At 44.9% G+C, this 26,969-nt stretch overlaps 1 protein-coding gene across 1 annotated transcript in view; it reads right to left on the minus strand.

Moving 5' to 3' along the window:
- Nucleotides 1–4,525: 4,525 nt before the first annotated feature.
- Nucleotides 4,526–26,969, minus strand: part of TXLNG (taxilin gamma) — a 52,704-nt gene continuing 30,260 nt past the window's right edge. The window contains exons 8-10 of the mRNA XM_044286121.1: nucleotides 12,157–12,249; nucleotides 11,500–11,595; nucleotides 4,526–5,952 (exon numbers count right to left, since the gene is read on the minus strand). Coding sequence (XP_044142056.1) covers nucleotides 5,614–5,952; nucleotides 11,500–11,595; nucleotides 12,157–12,249 — 528 coding nt within the window. The 3' untranslated portion in view covers nucleotides 4,526–5,613. The remainder of the gene's footprint in view (nucleotides 5,953–11,499; nucleotides 11,596–12,156; nucleotides 12,250–26,969) is intronic.

Consider the following 26,969-nt stretch of genomic DNA (forward strand, 5'->3'; position numbering starts at 1 on the left):
CTGATAGGGCAGGTCCTACCTATGTTGCCTGCCCTATCTCAAGAATGGCACCCTGTCGCTTGCTGCAATAAATGAAGAGCAATCCACGAATGGACAGATAGGAGCTGGTCCAATAGGTGGGACCTGCACCTATAGGACATTTGTCATATCCTGTGGATACCGCATAAATGTCCTGATGGGATAACCCCTCTACTGAACCATTTCTGTGATACAACATGTAGAGTAGGTATGATTGACTTTGTACTACGATGTGGAATAAAGAGACAGACTGCTCTATGAAGTATTCAGATTTACTTAAGCTATATATTTATGAAAATGGCAGATTTACATTTGAGAAAATATTCTACAAAGTAATAAAGAGTAAAACCCAATGCCCGATTGCTGCATGGAAACAAAGCATCCTATGTAAAAATAAAGCAGACTTTTCATAGTTCTTTCTTGCACAGACGGGAGGTAGTTTTTCTGTAAAGCACCTGTGCAGTGGGGTTTACAACCAGTTCATTCAAAAAACTTTTTTACATATATATATATATACCAGCATGCCAAGCAGGGGGAAAAAAACAAAACACACTTTGGCTGAAGTCACACAAGCATTTTGATGCACTTTTTAGAGTCATAGCCAGGAATTGTTATGAAAGGAAGGACAAAAATAGTAAAGACTGATGAATAGTCTCGTTCCATATCCATTCCTGGCTTTAGCTAAAAAATCTGCATGGAAAACTATTTTGGACAAAAACGCATCACACCAACTCGATATGTGATAACTTTTAGCTTAGGGTACTTTCACACTTGCGGCAGAGATCCGGCAAGCAGTTCCGGATCAGGCAAAACGTATGCAAACTGATGGCATTAGTCAGGATCCTGATCAGTCTTAAAGGGAACCTGTCACCGGGATTTTGGGTATAGAGCCGAGGATATGGGATGCTAGATGGCCGCTAGCACATCCGCAATACCCAGTCCCCATAGCTCTGTGTGCTTTTATTGTGTATAAAAACAGATTTGATACATATGCAAATTAACCTGAGATGAGTCAGAGCTTGAAAATATGACTCTTCTTTGGTCACACAAGTAAGATATGCCTCTTATGTTAATTTGCATATGTATCAACTAATTTGTTTTACACAATAAAAGCACACAGAGCTATAGGGACTGGGTATTGCGGATGTGCTAGCGGTCATCTAGCAACCCATGTCCTCAACTCTATACCCAAAATCCAGGTGACAGCTTCCCTTTAAAAAGCCTGATCAGTCGAAAAAATGCATTGAAATGCTGGATCAGTCTTTCCGGTGTCATCCGTTAAAACGGATCCGGCATGCGCAGACCGGAAGGACGGATCCGGCACTTATACATTCCTATAGGGAAACAATGCCGGATCCGGCATTCAGGCAAGTCTTCAGTTTTTCTCGCCGGAGGTAAAACCGTAGCATGCTACGGTTTTCTCTTTTGCCTGATCAGTCAAAACGACTGAACTGAAGACATCCTGAGCGGATTACTCTCCATTCAGAACGCATGGGGATATGCCTGCTCAGTTCTTTTCCGCTATAGAGCCCCTGTGACGGAACGCTATGCCGGAAAAGAAAAACGCAAGTGTGAAAGTACCCTTAGAAAGGGTCCAAGTGCTCTGAATACTAGAGGTTAATACTCTTTACATGTGGATTACTTTTAGTTGGTAGAAGGTATGGATAAGAGCTGACAACACTGAATGTTCAAAACGTTATTCCTATGCGATTCCTATATTGCTTTACAATACTTAGATTTCACTACTGGTTATGGATTTTGTCTTAATCATTTTTTAATCCTAATAAACATACCTTTCCTTTTGAGGTTTTTCAAGAACATTCTTCTTTGTACGATTTTGAATAATTCATTATGCTACTAATGCTCTCATAGACACAGTATTGTGTGGCAGTATTCTCATACACCACAAACCTTGGTACAGAGGATGGTTTATGACCCAAGCACAAGATCTAACAAGCTTTAACATTAACCACAGATGTCATGTGCCTTCACAAGGAAGATTGCCTAAGATTCAGCCCATGAGCAATGTTTGGGGCAAGACTCACGTTACAACGATCTTGTCAAAATGTAACATGAAAGATCTAAATTGCAACAGATTATTTGTCTATGGGCAATCACTTTCATGAAACAACATGGCAATCCTTGGAGGTAGTGATGGTAGTTGGCAGTTTCTCTGAAGTCTATGGCCAGATTTACTGACCTTTCAACACGAATAGAACGAGATGTTCACCCTATTCTGCGGTATAAAGCAGTTTTATATGACAAGTGCGTAGATAGTATGGCAGTCGTAAATTTATACATAACATAAACCTACCTTTCCGAGTGTGGTCATTCACTGGACCCTGCTTTCCTTCCATAAGTAAGGCAGTAGCAGAGATTTCTCACCACAAATACTTAACTCCTGCATATAGTACCTTACACTGCAGGACATTGTTAAAAAGCAAGATATCTTAATTTACTAATGCCCTAGAACAAGGATCAGCAACCTCCGGCCCTCCAGCTGTTGTGAAACTACGACTCCCAGCTCCATTCACTCCTTTGGGAGTTCTGAGAACAGCCAAGGAGGTGTGCATGCTGGGAGTCTTAGTTTCACCAGCAGCTGGACCAAAAGGTTGCTGATCCCTACCCTAGAATCTAGATGCTGTAAACCTAGACAGGCTGTACTAGACATGAACCAAATTAATTACAGATGTGGATGATAAATCTGACTAGACACTTTTGTCTAACTTTATACCAACTATTGGTTGACTTCATTTATGATGCAATTTTGGTGGTTGACCCATTCCCTTTAAAGGGGTTTGTCCAATTAATTTTTACTGATGACCTATCCTCAGGATAGGTCATCAATATCAGATCAGCAGGGGTCAGACGCCCCCACCGATCAGCTGTTTAAAGAGAAGGCAAGCACCATGCCAGCGCTGCCCCTTCTTCATTGTTTACCTGTTCGTTGTTGAGTAGGTAAACAATGAAGGGGGTGTCGCGCTGGAACGGCCCACACCTTCAAAACAGCTGATCAGCGGGGGTGCCGGGTGTAAGACCGCCACCATTCTGATATTGATGATAGATTCTATGGATAGGTAGTCAATAAAAACAACCCCTTTAAGCACTCCCTTCCCCTCCGGCAAGCTAGGTGCAGACGATTTCTCTAAGCCAAAATAAACCAAGTACAGTTTACGACAATGGGTAGGTGTGGTTACATTAGTAAATGTGGGCAATATTTGCAGACATCATGCTTGGGACATATTAACAGAAAACCAACATTAACCATTTTTCAGAATGTGGGGGACACCTGATGAATAATGAAGGTGGGCTCCATTTCTCTACGGTTATGCAGCAGCTGTGCTACTAGGAATATATTCAGCCATGCATTTCACTAGTTTCAGTGCATGAAGTGAATGGCAACCAGGACAAGGAAACATTTCCCCCATTCACTTCTACTCAAGTCTCAGGATTGACACATGATTTGGGTCTTTCCTTTTGCAAACATCATAATTCAGTACTGGCCATGGAGTTCATTTTCTAATGACAGGAAAAAAAAAACACACTGTATTTTCCTCAGCTCACTCAATTATTTGCTGTATATTCTGAAATACACTAGAAAATATATTAAGCAAATAAAAAAAAAGTTGAATTGTACCCCTGTTACCGAACATAAGCAGGAGAATTATAGCAAATTGGACATGAATGACTGGTAACATCAAGTGGAATATTAAGCTCTTTATACCCTTTTGCATATTTAAAAGTAATAAAAGTGTAACTAGCTTTCTATGATGCCCACTGAACTCAATACTAGCCATGCAACTCTACTTTCAGCTTTCTTCACCTAGTGGCAGTCCTGCACAAACTATTGGGGACATTTATCAAACTGGTGTAAAGTAGAACTGGCTTAATTGCCCATAGCAACCAATTAGATTCCACCTTTCATTTTCCAAAGGCGCTACCAAAAATTAAAGGTGGAATATGATTGGTTGCTTTGGGCAACTAAACCCGTTCTACTTTACACCAGTTGATAAATGACCCCATATGTATTTAAAAGCTATGGAGAATTTGTTTTAGGATAGCATTTTTTTTCAATTGGTCTCTATTAACAGTTCTTAGTAGGTTTTCTCCTACAGGATAAAATTTCAGCCTGGCCTGCAGCGTATCCGTTTGTTTCACAGTGAGCAGTCATGTTTCTTTTCTCAGTATAGCCCTTATCTCTGAATTCCTGATGGCTCATATACACTCAGTATTGTCATATTCTTATCAGTTTGATAAGAATCTAGCTATAATGAGCGTTTAGCTGCTGTCAGGAGTTCAGAGAAAAGACCTATACATAACTATCAGAACAGCAACATGAGCTTACTGCTATAAGGCTACTTTCACACTGGCGTTTTGGCTGTCTGTGAGATCTGTTTAGGGCTCTCAGAAGCGGTCCCAAACTGATCAGTTTTGCCCTAATGCATTCTGAATGGAAAAGGATCAGAATGCATCAGTTTGCCTCTGTTCAGTCTCCATTCCACTCTGGAGGCGGACACCAAAACGCTGCCTGCAGCGTCGCCAACATAAGTCAATGGCGACGGATCCGTTTTATCTGACACAATAGAAAACGGATCCGTCCCCCCATTGACTTTCAATGGTGTTTAAACCATTGTGCAGGCATCCATATGTGATGGGTACATATACAGCCCTGATTACAACTGTAAGCAGATAGTTTATGGATCCATCTCTTGGGTAACCACTCGTAACCATCTAAAGTGAAATAAATGGCAGAGGCATGCAAAAAAAAAAAAAAAAAAAAACTAATGAAGTGGACCCGGGACATGTCTTGTGTATTTAGGAATATATCCAAGTACTGAAATGATAATTCAACAGATGAAGACATGAGATGCCAGCAGATGGGTCTAAATTCATAATTTCTTTTTAAATTTAAAAAGTTATGTTGATACAATGATATAAATTGAAAAAGCAAGATATTTAACCTAATACTGCTATCCTGAATAAAAATGGATTACTCTATGTCACCTACCCAGCATGCTACTCTTAAACGGGCTGTCCAGTTTCAGGACAACCTCCAGGATGTACCTGAAAAAGAACAGGCAAGTACTTACCCGACAGATCCCCACTCCACCACTCCGGTTCTTCCAGACAGACTACATTACCCAGCTGCAGCAGTAACATCTTGTCCAAATGCCTTGTCACCAGTAAAGCCAGGAAACAGAGCTCTGCCAGGAGAACCAGAGCAGCGGCATTAGAACTGCCAGGTAGCTACTTACCTGTTCTTTATTTCCTCCTGAAACCGGACAAACCCTGTATTGCCAGAGCCTGGAACATGCAAACCACTTAGAGAATAGACCATGAAATGGAATGGAGACAGATGTCAAACTTGAATGCAACAAAAAAATCTATTAGACTGTGTGAAATTGCTCGGAAGCTTTATGTACCGTGTGTACTCCAGTAGTCCTAAGAAAATACAGATATGGTAGAAAAAAGTAAGAAATTTGTCACCACAAAACAAATTACCACCAACAACGTTATACACAAAATATATATATGTATATTTTCCATATATACATATGTTTGTGTATCTGCATTTAACAGTGAAATGCCTGTGTGTTAGTCAACAGCGTCGATGCCAGAAGGTGGTCCTGTTGAAAGAGTCTTTTGCACAGGAATCTGTTCCTCTGACAATGGGGGTTGAGTAATGGTCTGCATTCCAGATTCTTTACTTTCTGTGATTACATTCATTTCTGCTGAGGAATCCTCTGCTGGGTTTGTCTCTAATGAGTCTCCATTCGCTGCATTACCGACATCATCTAGTACCGTAACCTGATCTTGAAGAACCTCAATTTTCTCGTTTAGCTCATTGCGCTCAGTCTGGAGGGCCCGACAAAGCTTCTCCAGACGCTCAAGCTTGAATTGCAGTGCTTTCTGCTCCTTATCCCTAATAGTTTTCTGAGGAAAAAACAAGTTACATGAAGTTTGAACTACTGCAACTGTATCACCCTGTATAATACACAAAATGCATCCCCAGTTTCAGAAACATCTGACATCATAGTGACAAATCTAAAATTTGTGCAGTGCCTTTTTGGCTGTTGCCTGCTTCAAAGGGCCGGCTTAGCGGTCTGCAAAGTGAGAAGAGACTGCATGCCACTATGCTCACAACTCAAAGGAAAGCCAAGCACAGTGTTCAGCTGAGCGCATCTGCACCTTTGTTTCAGTGACTGGTGGGGGTCTCGGCCCTCACCAGTCAAAACTATTGACATGTCACTAAAAGCTCCTGGCAAATATGTCAAATGGATCTACCTCGTCTCCTTTCACTCCCCTATTCTCCCAAGATGGCTGGACCATTGTACAAAACAAACACTTACCTTTTTTGTCACCCCATCTCCTCATAGATTGTAAGCTCTTGTGAGCAGGGTCCTCATTCCTCTTAATTATTGAATTGTCTGTTGCTATGTTATTTTTTATGACGGTTTGTACATGAACCCCTGAACTGTAAAGCGCTGCGGAATATGGTGGTGCTATATAAAGATTATTAATATTATTCACTCAGAGGCCAAAAGAGCGTCCTTTTAAAGTCTGTCGGATACACCCAGTAGAGGTACATAGTGTACACTTTTGTAATATATAGGAAGTGTAGTTGACAATGTGTTTCTATATAGACTCTGCTTGAAATAAGTATATCATACAAATGCAAGAAAAAGTATGTGAACCCTTTGGAATGATATGAATTTCTGCACAAATTGGTCATAAAATCATCTAAGTCACAACAATAGACAATCACAGTCTGCTTAAACTAACACACAAATAATTAAATGCTACTATATTTTTATTGAACACACTATGTAAACATTCACAGTGCAGGTGGAAAAAGTATGTGAACCCCTAGACTAATGACATCTCCAAGAGCTAATTGGAGTGAGGTGTCAGCCAACTGGAGTCCAAATCAATGAGATGAGATTGGAGGTGTTGGTTACAGCTGCCCTGCCCTATAAAAACAAACACACACACACACACACACACGTTCTGGGTTTGCTTTTCACAAGCATCATTGCCTGATGTGAATAATGCCTCGCACAAAAGAGCTCTCAGAAGACTTACGATTAAGAATTGTTGACTTGCATAAAGCTGGAAAGGGTTCTAAAAGTATCTCCAAAAGCCTTGCTGTTCATCAGTCCAAGGTAAGACAAATTGTCTATAAATGGAGAAAGTTCAGCACTGCTGCTACTCTCCCTAGGAGTGGGTGGCCATCCTGTAAAGATGACTGTAAGAGCACAGTGCAGACTGCTCAATGAGGTGAAGAAGAATCCTAGAGAGTGTCAGCTAAAGACTTACAAAAGTCTCTGGCATATGCTAACATCCCTGTTAGCGAATCTACGATACGTAAAACACTAAACAATAATGGATGTCATGGGAGGATACCACAGAGGAAGCCACTGCTGTCCAAAAATAACATAGCTGCACATTTACAGTTTGCACAAGAGCACCTGGATGTTCCACAGCAGTACTGGCAAAATATTCTGTGGACAGATGAAACCAAAGTTGAGTTGTTTGGAAGAAACACACAAACACTATGTGTGGAGAAAAAGAGGCACAGCACACTAACATCAAAACCTCATCCCAACTGTGAAGTGTGGTGGTGGGGGCATCATGGTTTGGGGCTGCTTTGCTGCGTCAGGGCCTGGACAGATTGCAGGAGAACTTAAGGCCATCTGTCCACCAGCTGAAGCTCAACAGAAGATGGGTGTTGCAACAGGACAACGACCCAAAGCATAGAAGTAAATCAACAACAGAATGGCTTAAACAGAAGAAATACGCCTTCTGGAGTGACCTAGTTAGAGTCCTGACCTCAACCCAATTGAGATGCTGTGGCATGACCTCAAGAAAGCGATTCACACCAGACATCCCAAGAATATTGCTGAACTGAAACAGTTTTATAAAGAGGAATGGTCAAGAATTACTACTGACCGTTGTGCACATCTGATCTGCAACTACAGGAAACGTTTGGTTGAAGTTATTGCTGCCAAAGGAGGTTGAACCAGTTATTAAATCCAAGGGTTCACATACTTTTTCCACCTGCACTGTGAATGTTTACATGGTGTGTTCAATAAAAACATGGTAACATTTAATTCTTTGTGCGTTATTAGTTTAAGCAGACTGTGATTGTCTATTGTTGTGACTTAGATGCAACCAGATCACGTTTTATGACCAATTTGTGCAGAAATATATATATTTTTTTTACAGGAGAGTCAATGGGGAACATATGCTGATGCATGCCTATAGCATTTAAACCAAAGATAGGTTACACCACCACCACATAGAAGTGAAAAAAGGCTAGCTCAGCAACATAAAAAGACCTACAACAAAACACAGACTCAATACCTATTATTAAGATACAGTTTTATTAAAGTATATTAAAAAAAAAAATATACAAAAAGGATGACAAACATAAAAATACTGAGTGCGGTACACCAACGGGAGATGTATATCATGGGTATGACCAAAAAGAAGAGTAAGATGAGGGAACACTACAAGTAACCTACTGAATGGGCACCCATACATGTTAAAAGTGCAAAGTGCCAGACTAGTAATGTGCAAAAAATAAAAATAAATGCCCTATTTACAAGTCAGAGGCAGTATCCCTACCCTACCAATAAATACAGAGTAACACATAATATATTCAGGTTGTAACATACCCTTACACAGATGGCATCTCCTCAGAAAGACCGCACACCCCGACGCACGTTTCGGAGGAACACCTTCATTTATTATGTATTACTCTATTTATTGGTAGGACAGGGATACTGCCTCTGACTTTTAAATAGGGCTTTATTTGCACATTACTAGTATGGCACTTTGCACTTTAACATGTACAGATGCCCATTTAGTAGGTTACTTGTAGTGTTCCCTCCTCTTACTCCTCTATTTGGTCATACCCATGATATACATCTCACAGTGGTGTACCGCACTCAGTATTTTTAGGTTTGTCATCTTTTTTTAATATTCTCTAATAAAATTGTATCTTAATTATAGCTATTGAGTCTCAGTGTTTTGTTGTAGGTCTTTGCATGCCTATAGAGAAGCATACATAGGGCTCCAGATAGCGACCAAAATGGTCGCCAATGCTACATAAAATTTACAAATGGTGACAATACTTTTTAGTCTTGTCGCCATTTGCGACTAGACCCGCCGCCGCAGCTCTGAATACAGCGGCGGGGCACAGGAGCCGATAGTTCTCTGCCCTGTCGCCAATGTTCTTCTTAGCAGCGCACCCCTGTGCTGCCGCTGCCGCCGCCAATAAGAAGAGAGAGGGAGGAGGAGGGGAGGGGCTGTGGCCACTGCGCCACCGATGAAGATAACTGACCTGTTAATACAAATACAGGAGGCGGGTGCCGGAATCAAATAGCCGGCACCCGACCTCTATGACAGGGAGCTGCGATCCGCTGCAGTTAACCCCTCAGGTGCGGCACCTGAGGGGTTAACTGCCGCTGATCGCAGCTCCGTCAGAGGTTGGGTGCCGGCTATTTGATTCCGACACCCGCCTCCTGTATTTGTATTAACAGGTCAGTTATCTTCATTGGTGGTGCAGTGCGCCCCCCCCCCTTCCCCAAACAACCCAGTATAATCAACATTGGTGGCGCAGTGCCAATGAGGGTTAAAAAAATTGAAAAAAACATTAACTCACCTCCTCCAATTGATCGCGTGGCTGCCGGTCTCCTGTTCTTTCTTGAGGACCTGTGGTGACGTCACTGAGCTCATCACATGGTCCATTACCATGGCGATGGATCATGTGATGTACCATGTGATAAGCAGAGTGACAGGTCCTGAAGAAAGAACAGGAGACCGGCTGCTAAACGATCAATTGGAGGTGGTGAGTTCATATTTTTTTTAACCCTCATTGGCACTGTGCCACCAATGTTTACACTGTGCCACCAATGTTTATTATACCGGGGTGTTGCGGGGGCACACTGTGCCACCAATGTTTATTATACTGGGGTGTATATAATGTTTATTATATTGACCTTCTACTAAGCATTCTGTATTAAGAATGCTATTATTTTCCCTTATAACCATGTTGTTATAAGGAAAAATAATACAGTGAATAGACTTTCATCCTAGCAACCATGCATGAAAATCACACCGCAGTCGCACTTGCTTGCGGATGCCTGCGATTCTCACAGAGCCTGATTAACTTCTATGGGGCCTGCGTTGCGTGAAAAACGCACAACATAGAGCATGCTGCGATTTTCACGCAACGCACAAGTGATGCGTGAAAATCACTGCTCATGTGCACAGCCCCATAGAAGGGAATGGGTCCGGATTCCGTGCGGGTGCAATGCATTCACCTCACGCATTGCACCCGCGCAGAAATCTCGCCCATGTGAAAGGGGCCTAAGGGTGAATAGGACAAGGGTTCCAACCCCTAAGGGGGCTAATAGTAAGTGTAAAAAAAAAACCACTAAGGCTACTTTCACACTTGCGGCAGTGTGATCCGGCAAGCAGTTCAGTCGTCGGAACTGCCTGCCGGATCCGCCGATCTGGATGTGACTGAAAGCATTTGTGAGACGCATCCGGATGCGGATCCGTCTCACAAATGCATTGCAAGAACGAATCCATCTCTCTGCTTGTCATGCGGACAGACTGATAAGTCTTTTATCTTTTTACACATTGTTACCGGTCTGGACGGATCCTGCATTTCGGTATTTTGAATGCCGGATCTGGCACTAATACATTTCTATGTGGAAAAATGCCGGATACGGCATTCAGGAAAGTCTTAGTTTTTTTTTCGCCGGAGATAAAACCGTAGCATGCTGCGGTTTTATCTTTTGCCTGATCAGTCAAAATAACTGAACTGAAGATATCCTGATGCATCCTGAACGGATTGCTCTCCATTCAGAATGCATGGGGATATACCTGATCAGTTCTTTTCTGGTATAGAGACCCTAGGACAGAACTCTATGCCGGAAATTAAAAACGCTAGTGTGAAAGTACCCTAAAATATTAAGTTTAAATCCCCCCTTTCCCAATTTTACATATAAAATATATAAACAATAAATAAATAAACATATTACATAGCGCTGCATCCGAAAAGTCCAAACTATTAAATTATTAAAAAATATCTCCTTTTTTTTTGCACGGTATTAGAGTATCGCAATACTTTTTTATGGTGAAGAAAGAGAATCAAGATTCGGTTTCGATTTGGCGACTAAAAATTGAATTTGGCTCCTAAATTTTTCAGTTCAGGAGCCAATGTCTACTAGGTATTTTTTTTTGTCTGGAGCACTGATACAGTGGAGCAGAGGTATACATTGGTGATGCTGCCAACATATACATCTGATGGAAGGTCTTTTAAATGCTGAAAATCTAATATCACATGAATATGCTGATGAAAAGCTGCACATCAGAGATGTGGAATGTGAACAAGACCAGAAACATGGAGACAATAAGAAAGCAACAGAAATTAATCACTAACAAGACATTTGTAAAGACTCAACTCACCTCTTCAGCCATCTGTAGTAAAGCTTTATTGTTGTTCTCCCACTTGGTACGCCAGACAACTGTTTCTTTTTCCAGCTTTTTTATTTTTTTGGTCATCTAAGGAAGGAGAACTACATGAAACATGCGTCTTAAACTTAAATAGCTACAGGGGGTTTCTGGGATTGTTAGCTTGATCGCCGATCCATCGGATAGGCCATCAATATCAGATCGGCTGAGCAGATCAACCCACCGATCAGCTGTTTGGGAATAACTTCAGCAGCCAAACTACAAAGCTCCACACAGTGTGCAGTGGACAGAATCGGTTACTGCAGCGCTGGCACCACTGAACAACCATCTAGATAAAAAGCCCAGAAAACCCCTTTAATGCCAACCAAAACTAAAATCTCACTTTTATGGTCATCGTAAGTAGTTTAAGCACAACAGAAAACATTATTTCCCTGGAGTCCAACATTTCACTCTATCGTCAGGTTGCCCTGATGGATGCTGTATTGTATGTTCATACTGCATCAGAAGGTGAATGGTGGCAGAAAATCAGGTCACCTGCTGAACAGAAACCTAAACCCCAACATGGTGTTAGTGTTACACAATTTACTTACGAAACTTATCAGGTAATAACACCAAATCTTAATATACGGAAAGATAAGAAACTAAACAAACCTTTTCCATCTCTTGACGAAACGTTGTGAAAAGTTCATTACTCTTCGCCATTGTGGTCTGAAATTCCTCAAACTTGTCCATGTAAAGAGACAGCTGAAACAAAAGTTTGCAGAAAAAGCTGAGTCGCTAGTCGTATCTATTTGTTTTTTGGAGTTCCCGTAAAATGGTTTATGTTGTGTATAACCAGGCTTAGTTTAGTTAAAATGTAAGATATAACAATCATACAATTTTTTTTTTAACATACATGTATTTACAGTTCTGCATATACAGGTCCTTCTAAAAAAAATTTGCATATTGTGATCAAGTTCATTATTTTCTGTAATGTACTGATAAACATTAGACTTTCATATATTTTAGATTCATTACACACAACTGAAGTAGTTCAAGCCTTTTATTGTTTTAATATTGATGATTTTGGCATACAGCTCATGAAAACCCCAAATCTAAAAAAATTAGCATATTTCATCCGACCAATAAAATAAAAGTGTTTTTAATACAAAAAAAGTCAACCTTCAAATAATTATGTTCAGTTATGCACTCAATACTTGGTCGGGAATCCTTTTGCAGAAATGACTGCTTCAATGCGGCGTGGCATGGAGGCAATCAGCCTCTGGCACTGCTGAGGTGTTATGGAGGCCCAGGATGCTTCGATAGCGGCCTTAAGCTCATCCAGAGTGTTGGGTCTTGCGTCTCTCAACTTTCTCTTCCCAATATCCCACAGATTCTCTATGGGGTTCAGGTCAGGAGAGTTGGCAGGCCAATTGAGCACAGTAATACCATGGTCAGTAAACCATTTACCAGTGGTTTTGGCACTGTGAGCAGGTGCCAGGTCGTGCTGAAAAATGAAATCTTCATCTCCATAAAGCTTTTCAGCAGATGGAAGCATGAAGTGCTCCAAAATCTCCTGATAGCTAGCTGCATTGACCCTGCCCTTGATAAAACACAGTGGACCAACACCAGCAGCTGACATGGCACCCCAGACCATCACTGACTGTGGGTACTTGACACTGGACTTCAGGCATTTTGGCATTTCCCTCTCCCCAGTCTTCCTAAAGACTCTGGCACCTTGATTTCCGAATGACATGCAACAGTCCAGTGCTGCTTCTCTGTAGCCCAGGTCAGGCGCTTCTGCTGCTGTTTCTGGTTCAAAGGTGGCTTGACCTGGGGAATGCGGCACCTGTAGCCCATTTCCTGCACACACCTGTACACGGTGGCTCTGGATGTTTCTACTCCAGACTCAGTCCACTGCTTCCGCAGGTCCCCCAAGGTCTGGAATCGGTCCTTCTCCACAATCTTCCTCAGGGTCCGGTCACCTCTTCTCGTTGTGCAGCGTTTTCTGCCACACTTTCCTTCCCACAGACTTCCCACTGAGGTGCCTTGATACAGCACTCTGAGAACAGCCTATTCGTTCAGAAATTTCTTTGTGTCTTACCCTCTTGCTTGAGGGTGTCAATGATGGCCTTCTGGACAGCAGTCAGGTCGGCAGTCTTACCCATGATTGCGGTTTTGAGTAATGAACCAGGCTGGGAGTTTTTAAAAGCCTCAGGAATCTTTTGCAGGTGTTTAGAGTTAATTAGTTGATTCAGATGATTAGGTTAATAGCTCGTTTAGAGAACCTTTTCATGATATGCTAATTTTTTTAGATAGGAATTTGGGGTTTTCATGAGCTGTATGCCAAAATAATCAATATTAAAACAATAAAAGGCTTGTGTTGTGTGTAATGACTCTAAAATATATGAAAGTCTAATGTTTATCAGTACATTACAGAAAATAATGAACTTTAATCACAATATGTTAATTTTTTTTTGAAGGACCTGTATACCCTTTTCATATCTGGCAGTTGATCTTTTTATGCAGTAGAATGAATTCACAGCTAAGACAATTGCCGGTCAGAGGGAAGATAGGATCAGGTGGTCCCGAGTCCTCCGAGATACTGGAGGAGACTGTTCTTTAGGTAAGGTTATGGCATTCGATATGGGAGCTGTCCCTAATGCTCACCCTTTTCTTAGTAGTCCCTGCCTAAAGAACGGAATGGCCGCCCTGATAGGGGCGATCCCGTATTCAGGAACCTCCTATATGCCCTGATATGGACCTAAAAACAGGTGACACACGCAAAACCATATGGTATGCCCAATATTAATATATTGTGGCCTATTCTAAGTACAAAAAAAATAAGTGCTCAGTACACATAGTTGTTATAGTAGATATTAAATAGATGCTGAGTACACAATGTCGTCCTTATAGATACAAAAATAAGGACGCTCCATACACACGGTTATTATAGATATCAAGTAAATGCTGAGTACATAGTATCATTCTCAAGTATACAATAGAAAATATAGCTATCATCCAGTGGATGCCAAGTACACTGTTCGCCAGTTTAAATACAAGGATATAGGTACCTAGGCCATTACAGTTGCAACACCACGCTTTAGGCCCCTAAATTCTAACGCGTTTCGCCCACAATAATTTGGGATCTTCAGGGGACACCTAATCCAGGGTCCCAATAGGCATCATATAAAAATCAATTATCTCACTGATGACAATGATAAATTTGTCATTTTCAGCAAACAATTCTAACAATAAACCATATATCCAGTCCGACATATGGACCAAGACATGCCCTCCACAACAGTATTGGTAAATAAGATTCAGAAAAATGTGGTGAATAAATGATATTGCACCATATTAATCTGTCAATGGTACTTGCGTGCCCCGGAATAGATGATCAAGATGATCTCATGGGGTAACGGATGAATATGGTTACCACATTAGTCCGGCCGCATTACCAATAGTCTACATCCGTTCTTCATTGAATTAAAGGTCTATGCAGTAGAATGGCCTAACTGAAACATGGCATCTGTCTGACATTCAGTAAGCAGCAGTGTTACATGACATACATGTGCTGAATCAGCACACATTCAGAGAGAAAATAGGACCAGTGGTGGAATCATGATTTTATTTTAGTGCTTACTGTAACTACATTACTGTGTGTATTTACATGGCTGCCTGTCTCTAGGTGATGTCATGCTGTTAGTAAATTTTAGAGTTAAGAAAAAAAGAAAAAAAAAAGACAGACATGATTATATGCTGCTGCAGGTAGTAATACTGTATGTTCTGCTCCTCAATACACTACAATTAACCTGTTAGGCACCTGGGCAGTTAATTGAAAGCCAGGTCACATGACAGACCATGTTTAGCTTTGCCCACCTCTTCTGTGGATGCATTTTACAGGGCTAAAATGGGCTGCACCATTTTTTTTCTTTAGGGAGACGCTAGTGTATGGATATAACAAAAGGTATGCAAGCAAAATGTAAAATATATTTATATCAGAAAAATTGTTCAACACCCTTTTTTCTCTGTCCAACACCCTTTTTTCTACATTAAAACTGGAATACCTGAAACATTTTTGGGAAAGAAAAAAATTCAAACAGATCTTTATCTCTTTCTTAGAGAGCTTGAATAAGCCTAGTGTTTGAATTTAAAGAGGACATGTCACCTCTCCTGACATGCCTGTTTTAATAGCTCCATGCATTCCCCATGTAATAACTATTCAATTCTTAGGTCTGTATGTTGTGCCGTTCCTTTATTATTTCTATTAGAAGTTATGAATTAATTGCTAGCAGTCTACAGTAAGGGTACAGAGGGGTGGTAATTACCTCCCCTCTGTACCCTTACTGCAGACTGCTAGCAATTCATTCATAACCTCTAGTAGAAATAATAAAGGAATGACAACAGAATCATAGGAATAGATGTTCCAGAATTGTTATTACATGGGGAATGCATGAAGCTATTAAAACAGGCATGTCAGGAGCGGTGACAGGTCCTCTTTAGGCTTCATTAAATTCTCTCTGGTGCCCAGTACCGCTTCTCTTGTAGCTGAAATTTTGGTCCACCACCTGCATTGACTGGTAGCCCAGACAAGCTTAGTTGCTTATTTGCCCTTTACCTCATCAACTTTTAAATATAATTCTTTCCTTGTCCTATTTGAAAGGGCAAGGGGAGTCTAGTATCCTTTGGACTTAGAATCCCTAACTTCAGATTAACGATCTGTACAGAAGTGGTTACACAGTCTAGTCTTGTAAGAAGATTTAGACAGATTCAATAAAAGATAAGGGAATATGCTGAGTTTTGATTTATTCCCAGTGAGTAAAAAGAATATAATTTTACCACATATTGTAAAGTTTATTTGAATAATCACGTAAAGGGAATTTTGGTTTCTATATCATATGGTAATTACAGATAGTAAATAGGGGAATAAAAAAAGAGAGGATTAAGGTACAGTTAGAGTTCTCTGGTCTTAAGGGCGGACCAGGTAACACGAAAAAAGTACCTGAGGTAGAGGTTAGCAGAGGCGCCAAGGGGTGGAGAGGAGATTTCTGACAAGTGGTGTATATAGGAGTTATGCTCGTCTCCAACTATAGGATAGGGTAGGCCGCACAAGTGTTTCGGTGGGTCAAGGATGCCCTTGTCCACTGTGGAGAAATAGAGGTGGTGTAGAAAGGAAAAAGGAGAGAACCCTTCACACCCGTTAAAAAGAAAAGGAAAACACGTAATAGGCACCAAATCCCTTGGTCACTGGACGTGATGAGGAGTTGAGTTTGTTCTTAATTGAAATAAGTCTAAAAAGACCTTCACCTGGGTCTATTAAAAGAGCCAAGAGTTTAGGGGTAGCAACACAACCTTGTATTGGTGATGTCGAAAGATGATGATATAAAATAAGAAAATCAAAAGCACTCACTTCACAGGGGGGGCTTAGAAGGGGCAGTCGCCAGGATCAGTTCAAAAACACCTGGGACTACTATATAGACATATGTTTTTTGTTTTTCTGCATCTATCTATTTATTTTCTTGTTGTAATTTAATCAAATTCTTATTTTCTTTTATTTTCTCCTGAAGAAGAGGGCTTTAGACCCTCGAAACGCGTTGACACATTATTAAAATGATTGACCAGAAGCCACTTGTGTAGGCGGTGTTCAATTATTTATAATTTTGCATGTGATCCTGGCCGGGGGGGTAAAAGTAGTCCCAGGTGTTTTTGAACTGATCCTGGCGACTGCCCCCCCCCCCCGTGAAGTGAGTGCATTTCATTTTATTATTATTCTTATTTTATATCATCATCTTTCGACATCACCAATACAAGGTTGTGTTGCTACCCCTAAACTCTTGGCTCTTTTAATAGACCCAGGTGAAGGTCTTTTTAGACTTATTTCAATTAAGAACAAACTCAACTCCTCATCACGTCCAGTGACCAAGGGATTTGGCGCCTATTACGTGTTTTCCTTTTCAAAGGGTTCTCTCCTTTTTCCTTTCTACACCACCTCTATTTCTCAATTACAGATAGTAACATAGTAGTAACATAGTACATAAGGCCGAAAAAAGGAGATTTTTGTATAACTTACCAGTTAAATCTCTTTCTCGCTCTTCCTTGGGGGACACAGACCTTGGGTATAGCTCAGCTCCCTAGGAGGCGTGACACTAAGTAAAACTGTTAAGCCCCTCCTCCATCAGCTATACCCTCAGCCTGGAGATGGAGGCTACCAGTTGCGTGTCCAAGTAGTGAAAGGATAACAACCAATAACGGAAACAACCAGCCAGCAACCCAACGGGGCGCCAGACCATAACCCTGTAACCAAACACAGAAGGGTGGGTGCTGTGTCCCCCAAGGAAGAGCGAGAAAGAGATTTAACTGGTAAGTTATACAAAAATCTCCTTTTCTCGCCCATTTTCCTTGGGGGACACAGACCTTGGGACGTTCAAGAGCAGTCCAAGAAGGGAGGGACCACAAACCCAAGGCGGAACACCACCAGAGCATCAGGAAACCGCTGCCTGCAAAACCAGGCGGCCCAACGCAGCATCCGCTGATGCATGCGTATGCACCCTATAGAACTTTGTGAAAGTGTGCAGAGAGGACCAAGTGGCTGCTTTGCACAACTGTTCAGCCGAGGCCCGATGCCTCTGCGCCCAGGAAGCTCCGACTGCTCTGGTGGAATGAGCAGTGACGCCAAAAGGCGGAGGCCTGCCCTTGGCTCGATAAGCCTCAGACACCGCCAGTTTAATGAAACGGGCAATAGCCACCTTGGAGACCGCCAACCCTTTGCGCGAACCCTCCGGAACCACAAACAGGGAGTCCGTGCGCCGAAAGGACCCGGTGACCTCCAAGTAAATCCTCAACGCCCTGACCACATCCAGACGGTGCAGTTCCCGTTCTCTGGGGTGGGAAGGAGAGGGACAGAGCGACGGAAGGACGATGTCCTCATTGATGTGAAAGGCGGAGACCACCTTTGGCAGGAAAGTCGGGACAGGCCGAAGCACAACCTTATCCTGGTGGAAGATCAGGAAAGGTTCGGAGCAAGAAAGAGCCGCTAACTCCGACACCCGTCGGAGAGACGTGACGGCCACAAGAAAGATGACCTTGCAGGACAGAAGGCGAAGGGAGACCTCCCGTAAAGGCTCGAAGGGGGCTGATTGGAGCGACGAGAGCACCACATTCAGGTCCCAGGAAGGAACTGGAGGGCGGTACGGCGGAACAGAGTGAGCCACCCCTTGTAAAAAGGTCTTAATTGGCCCTAGAGGGGCCAGGGGACGCTGGAGAAGAATAGACAGCGCCGAAATCTGACCCTTCAGAGAACTGAGGCACAGCCCCAGGTCCAGACCCGACTGGAGGAAGGACAGGATTGTGGGAAGAGAAAAACGGAGAGGTGGGATGCTCCGGGACTCACAGAACCCCAGATAGGACCTCCAAACCCGATAGTAGATCCTAGAGGATACGGGCTTACGAGCCCGGATCATGGTGCGGACTACGTCCGCGGAGAAACCCCGTCGCGTTAAGACGGCGGTCTCAATAGCCACGCCGTCAAACGTAGCGAGCCTAAATGCTCGTGGAAGATCGGTCCCTGAGAGAGAAGGTCTTCCCTGGAGGGCAGTGGCCACGGTGCGTCTGCCAACAGCAACATTAGGTCGGCGTACCAAGACCGGCGGGGCCAATCCGGGGCGATTAGAATCGCGGGGACGCCCTCTGCCGCGATCCTCCGAAGAACCCGTGGCAGGAGGGGAAAAGGAGGAAAGACGTACAGAAGGGAGAATTCGCGCCACGGAAGGACGAGCGCGTCGGCGCCGTATGCCTTCGGGTCCCGTGCCCTGGCCAGGTATAGGGGGACCTTGTGGTTGAATTTGGAGGCCATGAGGTCCACGTCGGGGCGACCCCAGCGAAGACAAAGGGCTTCGAACACCTCTGGGTGCAGGGACCATTCTCCCGGGTCGATGGTGGACCGGCTGAGGAAATCCGCCGCCCAGTTGTCCACCCCCGGGATGTAAATCGCAGAGAAGGCCGGCACGTGCGTCTCCGCCCAGAGGAGAATGAGGGTCACCTCTTGCATCGCTGCGAGTGCCTCCCTGATGGTTTATGTATGCCACAGCCGTGGCATTGTCCGATTGGATCCGAACAGGGTGGCCCCTCAGCAGATGGGTCCAGTGTCTGAGGGACAGAAGAATCGCCCTCAGTTCCAGAATATTGATTGGAAGTCTGGACTCCGATAGAGACCAAACGCCCTGGACGGACCGGGGAGGGAAAACCCCCCCCACCCCCGTAAGCTGGCATCTGTGGTAATCACCAGCCAGTTCAGTGGAAGGAAGGACTTCCCCCTTAGAGGGATATGCAACCACCAGCCGAGGGAAGCCCGAGCCAGGGGAGGCAGAAGAAAGGTCCTGTCCAGACTCCTCGGTGATTTGTCCCAGGCCGACAGAATTGCCCTCTGAAAGGTGCGGGATCGGAATTGTGCGAACGGCACCGCTTCGAAACAGGCAACCATCTTTCCCAACAACCGCATGCTGGATCTGAGGGAAGGGCGGTGATGGCGGAGGAGACTGCGAACCGACCCGCGAAGGGCCAGACGCTTGTCCGACGGAAGGCGGACCTCCGCCAACTCTGTATCCAGGAGCATCCCCAGGAAGATCAGCCGTCTGGAGGGGGTAAGGGAAGATTTGGGGTGGTTGATAATCCAACCGAACCGCGTCAGGGTCTCCAGAGTGAGTTCCACACTGCGGGATGTCTGAGAGAAGGAGGGTGCCTTGACCAGGATGTCGTCCAAGTATGGGAGAAGAAAAACACTTCTTGAACGTAGAAGGGCCAAGACAGGGGCCAGGACCTTGGTGAACACTCGAGGAGCCGTCGCCAGACCAAAGGGAAGGGCGACGAATTGGAAGTGATCGTCCCCCACCGCGAAGCGCAGGAAGCGGTGATGACATGGAGCAACCGGAACGTGGAGGTATGCATCCTGAATGTCGATTGAGGCCATGAAATCCCCTCTTTCCAGGGAGGCCACTGCGGACCTGAGAGACTCCATCCGGAATCTCTGCAGTCGGAGAAAACGGTTCAGGCGTTTTAGGTCCAAGATCGGACGCACTGAGCCTTCCTTCTTGGGAACCACAAAGAGGTTCGAGTAGAACCCCCTGAACCTTTCCGTCGGAGGCACGGGGGCGACGACACCCTTGTCCATTAGAGAGTGAATGGCCGCGAAGAAGGCGGCCACTCGTACGGGATCTCGCGGAGGACGGGATCGGAAGAAACGGTCTGGCGGAATGGACGCAAATTCGATTTTGTATCCGCAAGATACAATCTCGAGCGCCCATGCGTCTGAGATGTGGGCCCGCCATACGTTCCTGAATAGGAGAAGGCGGCCCCCCACCCGGGTGGGTGGGGGCGCACCTTCAGGCAGAGGGCTGCTGGCCTGTGGGAGCCCGTGCAGGCTGGGACTTGCGCCAGGTAGGTTACGTCCGAAAAAACGGCTTCTTGCGTCTATCCTGGGCTGGGCCAGAGGAAGAAGAACTGGCCGCGGGTCTAGACCCGGTGGGGTGGCGAAAGGACCGAAAATGGGACGAACCAGCGCGACCACGGGGGGCGCCCATTGGCCTGGACTGGGGGAGGTGAGTACTCTTCCCACCCGTGGCCTCTGATATAAGTTCGTCCAGACGGGTTCCGAACAGGCGGGAACCCGTGAATGGTAGGCCGGCCAAAGAGCGTTTGGAAGCGGCGTCCGCCGCCCAAACCTTCAGCCAGAGTTCCCTCCTGACAGAAACTGCCAGGGCAGAGGAACGGGCAATGAGGGCACCCGCATCAAGGGAGGCCTCAGACGAATTTTCCGGCCTGAACAATTAGTTGGGCTAAGGAACGGAGGTCCTGAACAGGGACGTCCGACCCTAACTCCCGTTCCAGTTGCAAACCCCATTCAGAGACCGCTTTGCCAACCCAGGCGGAGGCAAAGACCGGTCTAAGGGCCGAACCAGAGGCAGTAAATATGGCCTTGGAGAGGGATTCCGTACGACGGTCCTCAACAGACTGGAGGGAAGATCCGTCCTGTACAGGAATAGTAGTGCTTTTGGACAGGCGAGCCACGGGAGGATCAACCTTAGGCGGGGATGTCCACGTGGTCACAGAATCCGCTGGAAAGGGATAACAAATGTCCAGCTTTCTGGGTGTAATAAAGCGGACGTTAGGCCGAGTCCAAGCCTTGGATACCACAGAAGAAAAATCAGCGTGTATGGGAAAAACCTTGGAGGCCTGTTTGGGGCGGAGAAAGGACACGCCGGCCTGTTCAGAGCTGGGGGGGTCATCGTGTAGCTGAAAGGTATCACGGATGCTAGTGACAAGATGCCCCACCGCGGACGCCAATTTGGACGGAAGCTCTGAGTCCATGTCCACGTCCGAATCCGCCAGTTCTCCCTCAGAAAGCGTATCCCTTTGAGAGGATAGACTTGACTGAGCTCGCACGCATGGCGGAGAGAGCGAAGCATCTGGAGAAGATGTGCGCTCAACCCTTGAACGTTTCTGAGTATGCCGGGCCCTGGAAGATTCGCTGGGAGGCAGGGAACCAGTGGGGGCGGCAGAAACGGTAGTCCCAGCGGGTGCGACAGGGATTGTGGCAGCCTGCGGGAGAGGCGGTCTATCCACGAGACGGCCCACTACGTGTGTAAGGCTTTCCACCGCCTGAGACAGAGACCTAGCCCAGTCAGGGGGTTCAGAGGCACCGGGGGGCGCAGCGGGAAGCGGGCCCTGCACCGGGGCCTGACATGCAAGGCAATGCGGCTCAGATTGCCCACGCGGAAAAAGTTCCTTACAGGCGGTACAGGCATGGTACCAGGGTTTGGGGGCACCTGTGGGATCTGACATGCTGAAGTGTGGTTGTACTCTAATATAGAGACCACAAAGGGTTATAGCAGCTATGACCAGGAGGGTTAGGAGAGGGTTAACTGTCCTACCAGTGCCTCAGAAGAACGTCAGGAGATGGCCCAGATCAGCAGCAGCAGAGAAGCAGTGAACAGCAGTGAGCAGCAGAGAGCAGCAGAGAGCGCCCACAGAAGCCGAGCGATGTACACAGGAGGTTAGAGTCCCCCACCGTGTCCCAGCTTCCTGTCAGGAGTGAGGAAGCGCGGGAAACCTCAGCAGAAAGCACGGGGAACAAGCTCTGCCCCCTCCAGCGCTTGAAATGTCTCCTGTGAAGGAGAACGTAGCTCCGCCCCCAAAATGACGCGCGCGTAAGCCCCGCCCCCTGCCGGGACCGCTAAGCCCCGCCCCCCGTTCTCGGCGGGAAGGGGGAGAGAGAGAAGAGAAAAATGGAGTCAGCCCCGAATGAGGGGGAGGGGGGGGGGGAGAAAGATAGCGGCGTGGGGGTGCTGAGGATGCTGCTGTGCTGCATTGTCCTGCAGATGAGCGCTCAGAATGAGCGACCACGGGTGCCCCCCTTACCCAGAGGGGTAGATGCTGCAGATAGGGACGGGGTATGGGCTGGAATAGCCATCTCACCGTCCGACGTCTTCACCCTCAGTCCTTTCCAGCAGGGTCGCCCCTTCAGCCACTGGCACCGCAGTGGCAGGAAGCTGGAAGAGGGGCTTGGCGTGCGGGCGACCCCCTAGCTGGCGGGATGTAGGGGAGCCATTGCTGCCCAGATCCTCCTATTGCTTCTGTGGGGGAGGCAGCAGTGCAGATAAGTTGGCACTGGCGCAGCTCAACCCCGGGAGAGCAGAGAGGTCTAATGCGTCTCTGGTATCCCTAGGAAAAAATAAAATAACAAAATTAGAAGAAAAAGTAAAAATAACAAGGAGAAAACAGCCCTGCAGTAGCAGGGAGTGTCTTGCCTCCTTGGACACTAAGCTAAAACTGGTAGCCTCCATCTCCAGGCTGAGGGTATAGCTGATGGAGGAGGGGCTTAACAGTTTTACTTAGTGTCACGCCTCCTAGGGAGCTGAGCTATACCCAAGGTCTGTGTCCCCCAAGGAAAATGGGCGAGAAAATACATCTGTCCATCCAGTTCGGCCTGTCATCCTGCAAGTTGATCCAGAGGAAGGCAAAAAAAACTGTGAGGTAGAAGCCAATTTTCCTCACTTTAGGGGAATAAAAATTCCTTCCCGAATTTCCATTCATTTAATGTTACAATTGAGGTGGAAGTTCCTAGGTAGTTTAAAAGTACTATGTCATAGAATAGTGTAAGCTAATGATCTCTTTCTTCAAGAAGATTTCTTGAAGGAGAATTGTGGATACAGGTGATTATAAACAAACCTTGTATTTTTACCAAACAATGACCAAGAGTGTCGTAGTGTGTGTATGGAATTAATTAGGTTTAGTCAGAGATTTTGAAAGAGAATAGATGTTTGACAAAAGATAAAACTTCATTGTCTCTTTCAGATCTCTTCAAAGTTCTGTCTGGAATCTTAGTTAAAGTTTATCCCTTCTTTAAATTAATAGGGAAATATACAGAAAATAGCTATAATTGGCGAGATTTTTTTACATGGAGCCTTAGTGCCATCTCGTGTTAAGAGTAAAATTAACATAGTATGGGATGCCCTGAAAGCATATATAAGAGGGGTCTTTGTGAGTGAGATTGCTGCAGCAAGGAGAACATTTAGGGGAAGAGAGGAGGAACTGGTTAAGATCGCTGTATCTACAACTGAACGTTTTACCAGCCAACCCACGGAACACAACAGGGAAGAGATGCAGAAGGCTAGCTGCTGCTTGGAGAAGTATCTAGCAGAGAAAGCAAATCAGAGTATTCTTTAAGGGGCTTAAATATTTTTCAGAGTCCGGACGCCCTGGTAAGCTCTTAGCAAGAATAATCACACAACAAGATAGGAAAAATCAATCTATCACTTCAATCCGTAACTTAGAGGGGGAAACTATAACAAATCCAGAGGGGATCAGGGATACCTTTCTACAATATTTTGCTCAGATATACAGACCCCCTCTCGGTATGACATCCGAACTGGCGATGCGGTTCTTGGAAAGGATTCCACTTTCTACTTTGAATGAAGCTCAAATAGAATTTTTGGAAGAGGAGTTGTCTCTCTCTGAGCTGAAGGAGGCTCTGGGGTCTCTCGGGGAGCTCATCGCCAGGACTGGATGGCCTTCCATATGAAGTTTATCGTAAGTATGGTGAGACGCTCCTCCCCCAGCTACTTGAGGTGTTTTCCCAAGCAATACAGGGAGGGGGTTTACCATGCTCCATGATGGAGGCTCTTATTGTTTTAATTCCGAAAAAGGATAAAGACCCGGCAGAACTGAGCTCCTATAGACCAATCTCTTTATTAAATACTGATGTTAAGTTATTATCAAAAATTTTGGCTAGGAGGCTCTCGCGGGTTATATCCACTATTATTCACTCAGATCAAAATGGTTTTATGCCAAGAAGGGGCACCCACCATAACCTACATAGGCTATTTATGAATATTCAGTCCCCGGGGAGCGGTGCCCGCTCCATCCTGTCGTTGGATGCTACTAAAGCCTTCGACAGGGTGGAGTGGACCTTTCTCTGGGAGGTGATGAAAAAAATGGGCTTTGGCCCAAGATTCTTGGCGATGGTACAGCTCCTATATAACTCCCCAGTTGCTAGGATAAGGATTAATGATATGACAACAGAGAGCTTTATATTAGGAAGAGGTACCCGTCAGGGCTGTCCTCTCTCCCCCCTGCTATTCAATATTTACATTGAACCCTTAGCAGCTAGTATTAGGCAGGATCCGGGGGTGGCTGGTTTTGGCACAATGGGGAATTATGATCGAGTATCACTTTATGCAGACGACATTTTGATTTTTATGCATCAAACAGACACTACTCTTCCTCGTATAATGGACCTGGTTGGTCTCTTTTCCGGTCCTTCCGGTCTGGAGATCAACTGGGAGAAGACCGTCCTTCTCCCTATAGACGAACTGCGGGGCGAACGGTGTAACCAGCTAACGATCTCAGATTCAATAAAGTACCTGGGGATAACAGTTTCTGCCAAACCACAGGAATATCTACAACTCAATCTGCTTCCTCTGTTGATAAAGCTGAGGGCTAAAATTAAGATATGGCAAAAAATCCTGTCAGCGAGAGCGGACAGAATCTCATTAATAAAAATGGTAGTGCTGCCCCAGGTTCTTTATATCTTGCGCAACTCGCCTGTATGGATTGTAGATAAGTACTTCAGATTGATAGAGCGGATGCTTAATGATCTAATATGGGGGAGGAAGCGTGTGAGATTGAAGGTACTCTATTTTTCTATGCCCTATAATCGGGGAGGTCTTAACCTCCCCTATTTTAGGGGCTATTTTGTGGCCTCTCAACTCTGCAGTTCTGCAGTAAGGTGGTGAAGGATTCAGGCTTTGCAGATTTTTTTTACAGTACTTGAGTCTGACTATTTATCAAATGCACTAAATGGGTATACACTTTTCTGCAGAATGGCTACAAAGTCTTGGCGAAATATAAGGAACTGGTGTGGAGCTGGGGCATCACTTATTTGCACTCCACTATAGCATAATCCAAAGCTTTTGAACTTAAACGACCTGAGTTGCAGCCAGTATTGGAGGACCAAGAATGTTCAGTACCTGCATCAAGTGGTCATTGGTGGACACATTTTGCCCCTTGCGGAATTAAAGCAAGGGGCAAATTTAGGTGAGGTGGCTTGGTATGCATATTTTCAACTAAGGTCAGCACTTTCTAGCACTGCGAATCGCTATCTTCTTACTATAGATACTCCTGAATTCTTACATGATTTAATTTGCAAGAAAATTGTCACGAGAATTAAAGTATCTCACTGCTATAGACACTTAATGAAAAAGTTTTTTTCGGATGTTTTTTCACCAGGACAGAGAGCCTGGTCATCTTCGCTTTCAGAGACGGGCTCTCCAAACTGGGAGAATATAGGGGAAAGTTTAAAATTGGTTTCGCATAATTTTAACCACACTGTTGTACAATTTAATATTTTGCACAAAATATATGTGTGACACCTATATGGTTATATAGGAGAGGACTTAGAACCTCCTCTGACTGCCCACGCTGTGGCGAATCCGAGGCAGATCATTTACATCTGTTCTGGGACTGCCCAATGGTGAGCAGGTACTGGAGATCGGTTCAAACCAATCTGGCTCGTAAACTCAACATTGTGGTTCCTTTTACTCCCAGGATATGGGTCCTGGGAGACTTATCGGAGGTCAATTACCAACCTACAAACGGTCGATTGTTGATTAAGGTGATGTTTCTGGCTAGGCTTCTCATCTCTAGAGCATGGTTTTGCTCCTCCGCTCCAGACTGTAATAATTGGCTGGGTTTGGTTGAGAAGGTGAAATGCTACGAGAAGATCTTGTACAAACAACGGGGATCCTACTTAAAGTGGAATAAATTGTGGAAAGATTGGGACACGATTAACTAATTAGGGTTTTTTTTTTTTTTTTGGTCTTCAAGGTGGGGGGGGGAGGGGGGATGGTGGGGGGCCTTTGGTGAAGATCCAATTAGCCCGGCTTCTTTTGTACGTAATGTATTAGTGCAGAACGTGAAGTCATAATGGA

The sequence above is a fragment of the Bufo gargarizans genome, chromosome 3, assembly GCF_014858855.1.
Source record: "Bufo gargarizans isolate SCDJY-AF-19 chromosome 3, ASM1485885v1, whole genome shotgun sequence".
In the NCBI taxonomy this organism is placed as follows: domain Eukaryota; kingdom Metazoa; phylum Chordata; class Amphibia; order Anura; family Bufonidae; genus Bufo; species Bufo gargarizans.